Source organism: Haliaeetus albicilla, chromosome 3 (genome assembly GCF_947461875.1).
Source record: "Haliaeetus albicilla chromosome 3, bHalAlb1.1, whole genome shotgun sequence".
NCBI lineage: Eukaryota > Metazoa > Chordata > Aves > Accipitriformes > Accipitridae > Haliaeetus > Haliaeetus albicilla.
Window position 1 is genome coordinate 71704569 of NC_091485.1, and position 13777 is coordinate 71718345.

Below are 13777 nucleotides of genomic sequence, written 5' to 3' on the forward strand. Positions count from 1 at the left end.
ACTCACTCAGGTGTAAACCCAGAGAAACTCCAGGAACTACGAAGAAAATTACACTGGTGGAGCAGGGAGTAGGGTTAGTCCAAAGATTTTTTTGCAAACATGAAAAGCTCTGTCATGCGTAACTTAACAATGGTGATGAACATCTAACGAGGTGAGGACACCATATTGATTTCAAGGCTCTGATTTTAGGATCAAATACTTACATGCTTTCATAATAAAAATGGGAGTTTACCATGCAATTTTTATATCAAGAAGTCATGTTTTCAAAAGGAAAGGACAAAGGAAAATGAAGCAAAGGAAACAAAACCAGAGAGACAATAAACATTGCAATTTTTCTGTTGAAGAGCTAGCAGCAAAAATTGCTTTTGACAATTTGGTGAGGAATGAAGCAGCTCCATGCCTCCCTCTTGCTACAAATGAATATAAGAATGTGTTTCATGGATACACCATTCCCAGATGCCTCCAGATCTTTCAAGTGAACCATAAAAAAAGTGTAATGAAACACGGCTTTTTGAACCTGATAGTAAATGCTGGGGAAGGGAAAACCAAGCATATTAAATACAGAAATCAGGGCTTAGATGGGAAAACAAATACACTGGTGCACACATACCACATTTCCTGGCAAGCCTCTTGGACCTGGGGGCCCTGCTGGTCCAGTCACACCCTGTTTTAACAAAATGAAGTGTCTGTGCATATGTAATTCACAACTTGTACCACCATAGGAACAAGATGTTCCAAGTGAGATTGGAGTTCATGTCAGACAAGGTGTCATACAAGCACAAAGCAAAAACCAGCATTTTTGCAAAACACTTTGCAGTGTAAAGAAGCATGAAACAATACAAAATGGATGAAGACTCTCTTTGGGAGCTTAAAATTACCTTCCATCAAAATAAATCCTAAATCTAGCTGAGATACAGGAAGAAAAGTCTGGGCCTGAAACATCAAAAGAACATAGGAAAGTATGTTGATTTATCATTAAAATAAAAATCTAGGTCAACAAAATATGCTTTGTTGACAATTCTACCTTTCTCTACTCTGGGGAACAAAACATGAAAACACTAATTTGCACTAAATAGATGAACAGCAGAAACCATTCAGAGTGTTATTCAGAGTTCTGAATTGCATGTTTTTTCTGTCTGCAAGTGAAAGCTTTTTAGGGTGGGAAAGCCCATGTGTATCCCCAGAAATGCATGGGGGACATGAGAGAACATATATTTGGGGGTTTATGTCCCCACAGAGATGTATGTTTGGGGCTACCAGGCTGTATTTAGACATTTTCCTCTATACTTCACCATATCAAGTTGAAGTTTCTACCTCTGTCATTGCTCGTCAGCCTGCGCTGGCCAGGGTTCACCTGTCACCACAGCTTTACAAGGAAAAGGATTTATATTAGCATACCTAATCCATGTAGGGCTAAACCAGACAATCTAAAAACGTCTGCATCAACAGACTGAAATAATCTCTCTGACTTGGAGCACAGAGAAACCCCTTCTACTGCAAGAGCTGCGCAGTAATATCTTGCAGAAGGACAATGCAAACAGCTGGGAGATGATGAAAATCTTCCACAGCACAGCTCTTCACAGAGTAAATGTCTATCTGTTGCCTTTGGCTCACTAAAAGAGAGTTAAAGGTTTCCTCATTTCTGTTATTTACAGTCACTGATCTATGAGCCAACAGAAACATTTAGAGCAGTGGCAGTCTGTGAAACAATGGCCAAAAAAAAGCTACCTGCATATAACTGCCTTTCCATATCATTAACATCCTCCGAGCCACCAGGTTATACAAAGAAATAAAACCAATGGATAGATTTGGTGGAAGGGGGATGTTTTTGCCTTTTCCTCCCCATCCCTCCCTAAAAAGATTACGGAGTCCTTCAACCAAGAGTGAAAGAGAGCTGGGGACAGCCAGTTCAAAGTTTCGGGTCAAAGCACTGCTAGAGACAATGTCTAAGCACAAGCCCAAGAAGGAAAACCATGAACACAAAGGTGGAAGAAGAAATTTCAGTGCTCTAGGATGCTTAATTTGGATTTCCTATTCCCTCCTTTTCCCAGACACAAACATCCTCTCTTTCAGTCGTTATTTCAACTAGTTCTTCAGTCTTCCTCCTCTGCTTGCAAAGAAAGTATGTGGCCTTTTATTCAGCCGCAAAGGGCTTACACGCTCTCACAATAATAAAATGGGACTTGAATCCTTTGCTGTTCTTTCGCACACAGCCAGACAATAGCAGCACTCCCTACAACACATGCCTCAAAAAGTGGTATGTGATGATTCCCCTGGTGATGAGCCTGTATTAAAGAAAGCAGAAATGACTAAGAAGCCTAAAACCAACCGTGATGAAAAACTAATTCAGGCTGCTGATGAGAAGTGAGCTCCCTGCACCAGCTGGCTGCCTGGGCTTGGTTGATATCGCAGTGCAGTAACAAGCTCTGTCGGCACCTCACCCAGAAAACAGGCCATTTTGTTAGAGAGGGAGGGACTTGGCCAACAAAAGATGCACAATTTAGAGCTGGGCTGACTGGGGCATTGATCTGTTTGGTGCAGCTGTGCCTGTTTGCCCACAAGCAGCGACTCTACCAGCTGCAGCTTAGGATGTGCCCTGTGCCCAAGCAGCCTGGGACTGAGAATCTGTAAGGCATTGACTTCAGTGTCCCTTCAGGTGTGTTACTGTCAGGGAAAAATTCTGCAGGGGAAGCAGTTACTCACAGACTCTCCAGGGGCTCCAGCTTCTCCTCGGGCTCCTTTCTGCCCCTTTGTACCCTGTGCGGAAGGAAGAGAGATACCAGCTGATTAGAGATGGGACGGGGCTGCCTGCCAGACAAAAAGACTTCAAGATGCCTGAATGTGTGCTAGGCAATGGGTTTTGTTAATCAATTCACAGAGGAGTTTAATGGCTGAGGAAATGGCTCCCAGTTCTCTGTGCAGTGAGGAAATGAAATACAAAACTAAAACCCTGGGACATAAGAAGAATTACTAATGACTGATCAGCTCAGAGGCTGTTTCTCAGCACAGGATGCTGAAACTTGCAGGCATTGATCTGGGTGAAACTCCTTCCTATCCTCAGGCCTACCAGATACTTCATTTCCAGCTCAGCTGTGATGGTCTCTCTGCACAGAGGAATTTCTGCCTGCAGTTCTCAAATACAAACAACAACCATTTAGAAATGGTGAAAATAGATCACAGTCCAGAGAGTTTGTCCCAGTCCTGCACAGCACGTAGTTCTTTCTTAAGGATTTTGGCAGGACAGGGTCTACTCATTGAACAGTCCCCCATTTACCAGATGTTAGTTAAAAGTTGCATGGTATTACTGGTTTTTTAATAATTCTAAGACTGCTGTTAACCTAAGCTGTTGACGCCCAAGTAATAGCTGACATATGGCTTGGGCACAGCACAGATGATGGCAGAGTGAACACCCTCCCATGCTGACATGAAGATATACCTCAGTGATGACTGCAAATAATATGCATGAGCCAAGAAACTTTCAGAAGATAATTTGAGACTATAAAACCATTTCACATGAGCCATAGTATATTCAAGGTCAAATGGGCTGGGTTAAATCTGAATGCTCTGCAGTGTTTTGGAAATGTACTGCAGTAACTTATCTGTGAGACCTGTGGTTCAGTAGCATCAATACAAGATGCCCTCTTGAAAGATTCTGAATTTGGAAGGAGTCTCTCAGACAATACTGATCATGCTACAGAGATGCCATGTTTCTGCTTTGATTTTCCTCATGTTGTCCTGATGTCCAGCATAAGTAAATACCTCTACAGAAGTCCCTGAACTTACAACAATGAGAAAGGAGAAATGGGCTTTTGGTGTATAGCGGAAGAATTATGTACAGTGATATAGACCTTGAAAGCACCCCTCTCTGGTCACGTCAAAGATTTTCTTCAAGGCTGGGCCCTCTCACCTGTACTCCTGGAGGTCCTGGGACACCTTGTTCACCTGGGACCCCAGGTAATCCCTGCAAAAACAGAGGGAGAGGTGAAGGAGCTGTAGGAAACTGCTCCTTTCTTCTCCTGAGCAGAGAGAGATGTTTCTTCTTCCTCCCACTGAGAGAAGAACGGGTGGGTTTTACAGAGCCTGTGACTGCACAGGACTCTGTCTCTCCTGGAGGCTCCATCCAGAACAAGCGCAGTCCAGAATACAAACGGAGTAGTCAAATGCACAATTTAGCTGGGCCACATCACTTCAAAGGCCCTTAATAAATACTGTACAACCTTACTGTCAGCCAAGCTCTGTCTAGCAAACCCCATAGTCCTCTTTTCAGCTGCTAAGGCCCAGAGCTATAAATTAGGTGCTTAAGTTCATGTAGTCATTCTGCTTCTTCTACAGTCAGTACAAAGCCAAGCACCACTGTGGCCATTTCTGATGAGAAGCACCCCATCTATGGAAGGAACATGTCCCACCCTCTCCCTCCAAAACAGGCAGCTCTCATGTCCTCTCCTTGCTAAAGTTCAAAACCAACTGAAGAAACACTTGGCTGTGCTTACAGGTTCTCCGCTTGTTCCTTGATCTCCTTTTTCCCCTTTTGGTCCAGGTTCACCCTGATATAAAACAGTAAGACAAAGAGAGAAATAAAAGCTATTTCCATGGCTGGAAGTCACACTAGTCCTGTTTGGTAAGAGAGGTCTTTCAATCAGTTATCCATCTCTGATATAGAGTAGGTTCTTGAAAGGATTTTGAGGTCAATAAGTCAAAACCGATAGCACACACTAAGACTTGGAAATCATTGTCTAGAATTTTTGCACTGTTTAAAAAGAGAACAGTTTTCGCTCATAGAGAATAGTAGTTAAAATTTGATTAATTCAGCTCCAATGTATTAAAAGGCCAGATGATATGACCAACAGCAAAAGCACCAGTGCCACTGCACTACCTCTCTGTAGGACCACAGACCTAATGTCATCCTACAGCCGGGGAAATTATCCTATTCCACCTATGACACAGAGGCGTTCCAGGTCTCATCTTGAGCAGTTCCAGAGATGTACACTACGCAGTTTTTCCTGTTCTCTAGTTCTGTTAACGTCTCCATACATTCATGCAACTTCCGCTCCCTCCTGCAATGTCAGTACATTATTTCATGCACCACTATCACTAATTGGATTAATTTATTCCTGTTCTTCCTCCTTACAGTAAATTGAAGATGCTTTCAGACAGAAGTTCATGAGCTTTGTTCTGATCTCTAGAACAATAATAAATAAGTCCATATTTCTGCTTTTTTTTAAATTGAAAAGGAACAGCACACAATTATGGAACTAGCCGGAATAAACCAGGCACTACATGAATACTCACATTTGTATATTTATATGAACATATGTATTCAGGCAACAGCAGTCATTACTTATTCATTATTTATCATACAAAGTGTTTCAATTATGCAATCAAGGAAGAGTGAGAACATCAGTGATTTAAGCTACATACACACGCAAGGAATAGTGATCAGTCAAAATGCAGAACCCAAGACAAATCAGCTTGAATTTTATTCACATCAGCTATTTGCCAATCATTTCTGCAACACCTGGGAATTCAAAGTCCATTTGCAAATGATTCTCTAACAGACAAAATAAATGTAACTGCATAAATATTACTTATGTCTGTATTTATTATGCATTATGAATAAATATTATCAGCTGTGATAAATAACAGGAAGAATTTTACTCTACAAGTAGCATCCCGTTAGATCAATTTTTAATCAGGCAGTCCCTGATGCCATCTAGTGGCCTTCAGAAAGATAATGGGACCACCTAAAGTAGTTCAAGCAAAGGGACCTATGCAACAAACCTGTATGGTTGTGCCTGGAAGTTGTTTAGCATAATGACATTTCAAGCTCTGAAACCCTTTTGAGAGAGCAGAGCAACAAAGCCCAGACAAACGGCAATGAATCTGTAGGCAGGGATGGTGTTACTGAGTGGGAATAAAGGGCACATATTGTCAGGGAAAACAAGATTGCAAAGGGAAGAAGTAACTCAAGAGGTAAAGGGAAGAATTTTTTTTAACATTCTCCTTTCTCCCACTTTTTCCTTGATACTCGACTTGCATGGTAATGCAAAATCGGCCAAATTCCAGCCTAATGTCCTTGCACAGCCACAAACATGGGTAGAGGCGGCATTTCTTAGCCCAACCTGCCAGCAAATCTGCCTGCGAGTCCTTTCAAATTTGCTGAACCCATGACTACCTGCCAAGACTGTTAACACTGCACATTGTGGAGACCTCTTCCCCTTAAGCTGGACTTAATCCACTGCCACCCACTTCTTTCCTACAGCTCAATGAACAGAAATGATACGGTGACAGCTAACACCTGCTACCAACCCGGGCCAGATCAGTGCTTACAGCTTCCTTGACCTGCTCTCGGCAGTGCCCTCCTGTAGTCTCAATTAATGCGTTAGTCATTTCTGTGCCACTTAAAGGAGAGCAAATGCAGTGGGGGCTCAGCTGTGCCAAGCTCCAGTGGGAGAGAGAAGGCAAAGTGAGGAGCCATCTCCTGGTTTACCACTTTTGCCTCTTTCCAGCCATCATACCTGATCACTGCTGTGGTTCTCACACACACCATCTCCGAGAAATATTTAATGATTTTAACTGACTAGCCTAAATAAACATGAAAAGTTCCCTGCACCCCATAGAAGAAACTGACACCCCCCCCCCTCTACTGCCCTGCTGCATCAGCAAGTTTCTGCAGAGCTCACAGCACAGGTTGCACCCAAAACGCACAACAGAGCTGCAATGGTGGGTAAATGGGAGCTCAGACATGCTTTGTCAGAGATTTTCTATTTCTGACAGTTACTAAGGTGTGTTTTAAATGAAATTGATTTTGTCTAATAATAAATAAATAGAGTAATGGTGCTGCTGCCTTCTATCCAGGCTGTGTTTCCTGTCTCTGCCTGTGTAAGTTGCTCCCCGGTACTGTACACCACATACTCAATGGAAAGCAATGGCAAATATTGTTTTGGTGAGTGCGTGACAACCTTCAGCACCCTGCTGGTCCTGCGGCCTCTGTAACATAACCCATGACACTCTCCTAAGGCTGATCACCACCTTCTGACACCTTAATTTGTAGATCTGTAAATCAAGGTAACTATCCTTACCTCTCCTTCTCCTCCCAAAGCTTGCAATACTATGTGCAGACCTGGGTGACAGTATCATCACATTCATCTTGCACATGTAGAAATCCCAGTGACCTGACTTGCTGAGACACTTCAAGCCTTTTATTCTTTAGTATCTTGCAGCTCATTTACAAGAGTAATGCACTCAAAGCAAAAGAGGTAACTCCTTCTGCGATTGTACCACTACAAAGACCACATAAGACGTCATGGTTCTGCATATTTCCTTAGTATATATTAGCAAACTATGAGCCAAGGGGAAAAGTGAATTAAATAAATCTTGTCTCTATTTCCACTACTACCTCACATTCTTATTTCCTTCCTCAGCCTCTGAAGAAATTGGCATATGCACTTTCCTTTCTCATACCACTCTTACAGCCTACCTCTACCATTAATACATGCCATAAAGCCTCCTGATCCTTAACAAGCTTAATCACATACCAATGGTGTAATCCTGTATAATGCCAGATATTTCCCACTATGTGCTGCAAGCACTCTTCTTTTAAGAGGCTGGGACAGCATACAGCTGTGTCCTGGCCACAGCTGGTTTGGATGCTGCTGTTACCAGGATAGCTGTGGGCTTCTCATCATGGCTGGTTACAATGGTGAAGTTGCCCAGAACCAGACTCAAGCTGAGTTCTTTACTGAAAGCATTTAAATAACATGGAAAATACAAAGGTGCTGTGTGTCTATCAGATACCAGAGGTAATAAGCCAGAGGCCGTGTTTATTAGAGATGTTACTTACAGGAATCCTAGGGTGTGGGGTAAAGAAGGCTGTCTGGAAGAGAAACCAGATTGTTAAAAGAAGCATTGCCTATTTTCCTTTAAATGTAGTAATTTATGTATTCTCCTTGTCATTACAGATTACACATTCCATATATCCATCAGTAATTTTATAAATGAGCAACTCATTGTAACATCTGGCTGTTTGGAAAAAAGCCCACAAATATCAGACGTTTCCTAGAATATTTGAAATATGAACATAAACTCAAAAACATCCTGTATGTCCCACTGCTATGAAAAACCAAACAATCTTTAACGTTGTTAGCAAGTTTACTGTTAGCAATCTCCAGCTCACTTTTCCACTTGGAGACATCTTCAGTATTATTAAATTTCCTAACTCCATGGTGTGTTCTCTGTCTGCTTTGTGCCATGTATGAGACATACACACCTCAACATGGTTGTCTTAGGGATTACACAAAAGGACTAGCCACAAAAAAAGGATCAAGTTCTGCAGAGAGAAGCAGTATCTTTTATCAAAACTGATAAAATTAGGAAGAAAAACTTAGTCCTGGATGAAATGAGGGTATGTTGAAATCATCACCTACTTTTACAGCTGAAATAGAAATAATTTCTCCCTGCAAACACGGGAAGCTTGAGCAGTTGGGCGTATCTTCTCTGTATCTATCCATGTTGTACTCTGTAAGCTGCTTTTTCCACCTTGACTGAGACAGATTTATCCTTGGTGTTGCGACTGGATCATTCTTGTGTGATAGACATGGAGTCTTCCTACATGATACCATGAAGCACCCTTTGGCACAGACTAAAGAGGCCCGAATAATGGCAGGGAATAAATTATAACACCTCCTCTGTTGCTGCATGAAAGTCTGTACCTCGATTCAAATTCTCTCCATGGTGTGACTGTGGCAGCTATAACCAATGGTGCTGAGCAAAGCTGAAAAGTGGTTATCTGCCATTTTTTGGAGGATCTGTGACTGGGATCAGCCCTCCTGTTGCAATGACAAGCCTGTTCCTAGTGCTTACTCCAAGCTGCTTACTCAGATTTTGCTGGAAGAAACTGTGAGGTTTATGTATTTACATTCAGTGGATGCTCATTTAATTGCCTGTAGTGAACTTCATTGTAATTACGCTCATGCTCCCAAAAGTAATTTTGCAGGCTCATTTTTAAAACAATAAATTGATGTTTTCTTGATTTTTTTTCTGTTAGCAGAAAGGGTACATGCAATCAAGTATGACTGGTTTATGTGTTGGATCCAGTGCTGAACCCAGAATGAGCTCTGGGATATGAAGGTCTTTCTGGGGTTACAGCACAGCACAGCACTGTATGCAATGGAGGCTCTGGGAGGCTGCAGCATTGCTGAAGCTGACTTCTCCACCCCATAAGTTCATGTCAATGAGAAGTGGAACCCTCTGCTCTTCTTGGAAAAAGGTGAATTGTTCCCCAAGAAGACAAGCTGTTGTTCACTGCGATCTGTTGAGGGTGAGCCAGTCTTACCCTGAGATCCCAATGGGAAAAATCTAGCTCACCCTGGAAAATCTGTGTGAACACACTCCCTGTTTTCAGCCATGACCTTCTTCAGTCAGCTTCCACAGCTGCTAAACAAATCATAAATTCAATTTAAGTGCTAAGACATGGGCATACAAAAATGTTGTTTGCAAAGAGGCAGAGGAGGGCACAACCTCTCCCAAAAATAAAAAGACCAAATACAACTTGATATTGCTTCTCTGACGCAAAGGGAGATACTCTCAGAGTAAATGGGTCCTACAGTCTCTGCAGAGAAGTAGGGCTCTTTAAAAGCTTTGTTTCTGAGGAATTTGTGTGGAGGAAATGTGACGATGCCTTAAATATTGTTACAGCACAGAACACAATCTTACTTACTGTTCCAGGTAAGCCTGGTGGTCCTGGAGAACCCGTGTCACCCTAGAGAGAGGAGAAAAATATAACTAAGGATATAAAAAGATGCCCCAATAAAACTCAACACGATCAGCTAGAAGATGCAACATTACCAGATGAGATGTAACCCAATGACAACCTGTCAGCTCAGTGACACTGAAAAACCCATAGCACTTCTCTGACGGGTCAAATTTACCCCATTGCTCTGGCCAGAATTTCTGTTGTCCTTGCTTTGTTGCATACAGGATTCTCACTTCACTGTCTTTATTACTTTATGACTTTATCATTGATCTGACTTCACAGGTCAATGAATTTCTAATGTTACCCCACCCATTGCAGGAGTGATATAGAGTTTAATCTGCATTTTAAGTTAAAGTTGATCAAAATTCTTGATTGAAAAACATGTTTTAGCTGAACTTCTTTTGTGGATGGAAAAAAAAAATTTTTTTCAAAAATACAAGTTTCTAAATCCAGTTCTCACCCTCCATAAATGGTGAAAGTCACTGGTAAGCTGAGGGCTGATGTATCCTAGGAAGAACAACAAAATGGTACCCACTTCCTGATGGCTATTGCCACTATAATGAGAGCAAATTTTTCACTATACAACCATAGGCATCTGCAAGGTCAGTGCTTCATTTTCACCTTCATGTTCACACTGGTTGAATGTAAATTTTGGTGGACATCACCTTTGTCTAGTTCTCTCATTTTCACTAAAATTAAGAGTATTGTGATGGCAGAAGCCCAGGCCATTCCTTAAATTATTGTTCTAGCACATCACAGGCAGGCACAGAAAAGTTCTTTAGAATTTAATTCCAGGCTTATTTCTATCAGACAATTTTAAACCAAAGAAGTTTCCTTGAATTAAAGAAACTGTCCTTAGATTTCATCAGCTGCTTCCTTTCCTTGCATTACTCAAGAAATGGTTGTCTCTGTCCCACATACAGCTTTCTCTGCTGCTTCTCAGTAAGGCTCAGCTAATAGATTTCTAATGTTTCTTCAGATATTCTCCTCTATTACTTGTCTCTGTGCCCTTGCCTCTTTTCCTCTCTTGTCTAACGAGAAGCATGCTCATTTCATGACTCACCTTTTCTCCTCTTTCGCCTTTCAATCCTGGGAGGCCATCTTTTCCTTTTTCTCCCTAAAAACAGGGAAAAGAAAGCAGGAAATATGCATGTTTTGATTTGATTGCATCAGTCCCACTAGAATATTTTACACTTTCAGTTGATCTTACCTGTCCTCCAGGATGTAGTGCAAGCAATTAAAAACGTAACACTTTGGAGATGGCTTCATAAAATCCACACTATTTTCAAAAGCCAACGAATAGCAATTAAGTTCATGGAAAGGAAATCCTAAATCAACTTGCATGTAGAAGATCCTACTGCTTGATGCAGTTATAAAAAACAGATTTTTTTCTAGTTGGACAAGAGAGGCACCAGAACAGGAATTAAGACTCAAAGCAGACACTCATACTACCAGTTTTGTTTATGTTAAAGATTTCTGAATCATCCATTCACTGGTGACTACCTCTCTATTTTGCCCAGGTAGCCTGGTCATCTGAATGGGAAGTTCTTAACAAGGATGATGTGAATACCTCTCAAAGTGCATACACAAAATATATTTATCCTGCATTCAAATAGGAGCTATCTGACCTACATTTCTGTGATTTTATAGAGAGAGAGAATATATTCTATATCCTATGCTCTACAATACATATAATATAGCAAACTGAACAGTTAAGACCTCAGCTGATTTTAGATCTCTCTTGCTCACATTCAAGCATGCAGCCAGTTATCAGGAGTACAGGTCTCATTTACACGGCTAAATTTACTGTCAGGCCCCTGATCCAACTATTTACCGGTATGTAAATGCCTCTGGAGGTCTGGAGCTAGCCAGGTGAAGCAGTAGACACCAGGACTGGGATGGAAGTCAGGCCATCAGAAAATGATCCAACCATCTAGAGCCTTCTCCAGGGCTCAGTGACAAGGGGGATTTATGATTTTTTGTTGTTATTAATTTTTTTTTTAACGTTCTTAAATCAGGCAGGTATTTCTGAAAGTAAGGCCTAAAGACCACCGTACCTCTTCTACTGCCTCACAAGTCATAACCTTCTGCATTTAGGATAGACACTGTTCATTAGCACCTCTGCTGCAATTAGGAACAGTCACTAGGCAGTAAAGTACCTTTTTGGAAGGGGTACTTGGTGACCTTGCTGGATGCCAATCAGCTGCTCACCACAGCAATCACACCAAGAGAGAACATCATTTAGGGACACTTGAGATAAGTCCTCCTGGTACAAAATGGCCCAAAAAATCAAGCTGTGGCTCAAAGTCACTCACCCGGTCTCCTTTTTCTCCCCTCAGTCCAGGTAAACCCTGAGGACCAGGAAGACCTGCTTCACCCTGAAAACAAGACAAAGAAGAGTGTGAAATCTAGGAAGAGGCATCAAGCATGGTTTCTATTAATAAACCCCGTTACTCTCAAATATAATTAAGAATGAAAAGGCAGAATGGTGGGCCAAAGTCTTCTCTCACTCATGTCAGTTAAAAACGCATCAAGTCTGCTCCTCAGGGTAGGTGAATCTAACCACAGTGCCCTCAGGCTGGGAAGGATGAAACCTTCATTTAGCTATCTCTTTGCATGTCTGATACTAGGCTGTGAATTGTTCAGAACTCATAATGACTGCAAGTGTTTTCTTCTTGATACCTAGTGACACCATGATATGTATGGTCTATGCTGTAGGCAGAGCCTGCCCCAGTTTTTTTGATGGGATTGATTATAGATGTAGTTTGCTGAGAGAGAATGGGATTAGTTTGATTATCAAATAATTTCTTATTCTTGGAAAACCATTACTTAAAACAGCAGCTAAGACCTCTCATTTTTTGCTGTTCCATGTTAACCGACACCATGGAATTTAGGACTGTTTTCTTCATGCTGCTCTGTAGCAGGACCAAGCAAGCAAATAAAAGCAGCTTAAAAATTTAAATCTAACTTTTATTTTCATTTTTAATGATCTAGTGTAGTCTGGAAATGCAAAACTGCACTGTATTAATCTGAACGGTACAGATGTTGCCTGATCCAGAATTTTCTGGATGCACTATTGCACATTTGGATTTCTTTCTTTTTGAACCTTACCTTTGAGCTTCTGCTTTATAATACCTGCTATCAGAGTAATTATGATCTCTGTGTCATGTGATTTGTTCTAAATATATCAACTATTCTCAAATTTAGCTCCAGGCTGACCCAGTTTGTCATCTGAAAATAACTACATTGTTTCCTATTTATAATTATTCTCCTATCTGCATTTGTAGTGCAGTATCACAAAAGAACTCGGTCATGGACAGGACCCAAATGTGCTAAGTGCTGTACGAATACCGAATGAAGAAAAGGTGAACTCCGCTTTAAAGATACTATCTCTGAAGTACAGGAATAGTCAAAACATTGTCACGATATAGGTGCAGGGAGTCTGCAGAAGAAATCAGGTGAAGAACAAGACGCTGTGGTGACCGAGTATGACTAGGAACATCAGGGTGATGTTTGGAGAATTCTGAAGACAATGACATTTGGTGACAGAGGGAGTGGTGCTTTGTGAGAGCTACTGCAGGAACCTGGCTGATGGTGAGATCCCAGAGATCATGAGGACAGAGGGCCTAACGTTAAAGGGAGAAAAAAGGAGAATTCAGAGGAAAAATAAAAACATGTGGTGTAACTTAGGCCCCTGGAAATATACTGAAGCAAAACGTCAATGAATTTGTATGAGCTCAAGGACAGAAATGTAATACGAAACAGCCAGTATGGATTTGTTAAAAACTAATCATGTCAAACGCATCCAGTTCCTTCCCTTGACAGGATAACTAAGCAGACAAGGAGGAAGTATTTATGTGATGCCTCTTGACACTAGTAAGACATCTGACACAGGCCAACATGACGTTCTCATTAGCAAACTACAGAAATAGAGCATAGAAGAAGGGTGTCTGGAGGACGGTGTACAACTGATTGAAGAAACTACATTCACACACCTGTTATTAGCTGTTTCCTGACAAATTCAGA

At 41.4% G+C, this 13777-nt stretch overlaps 1 protein-coding gene across 1 annotated transcript in view; it reads right to left on the minus strand.

Moving 5' to 3' along the window:
- The window catches only part of COL22A1 (collagen type XXII alpha 1 chain), a 209309-nt gene that overhangs the window by 48091 nt on the left and 147441 nt on the right, over positions 1-13777 (minus strand). Inside the window, exons 29-36 of the mRNA XM_069780112.1 lie at positions 12067-12129; positions 10815-10868; positions 9716-9757; positions 7841-7873; positions 4491-4544; positions 3908-3961; positions 2704-2757; positions 611-664 (exon numbers count right to left, since the gene is read on the minus strand). Of these exons, the coding sequence (XP_069636213.1) occupies positions 611-664; positions 2704-2757; positions 3908-3961; positions 4491-4544; positions 7841-7873; positions 9716-9757; positions 10815-10868; positions 12067-12129 (408 nt within the window). The remainder of the gene's footprint in view (positions 1-610; positions 665-2703; positions 2758-3907; positions 3962-4490; positions 4545-7840; positions 7874-9715; positions 9758-10814; positions 10869-12066; positions 12130-13777) is intronic.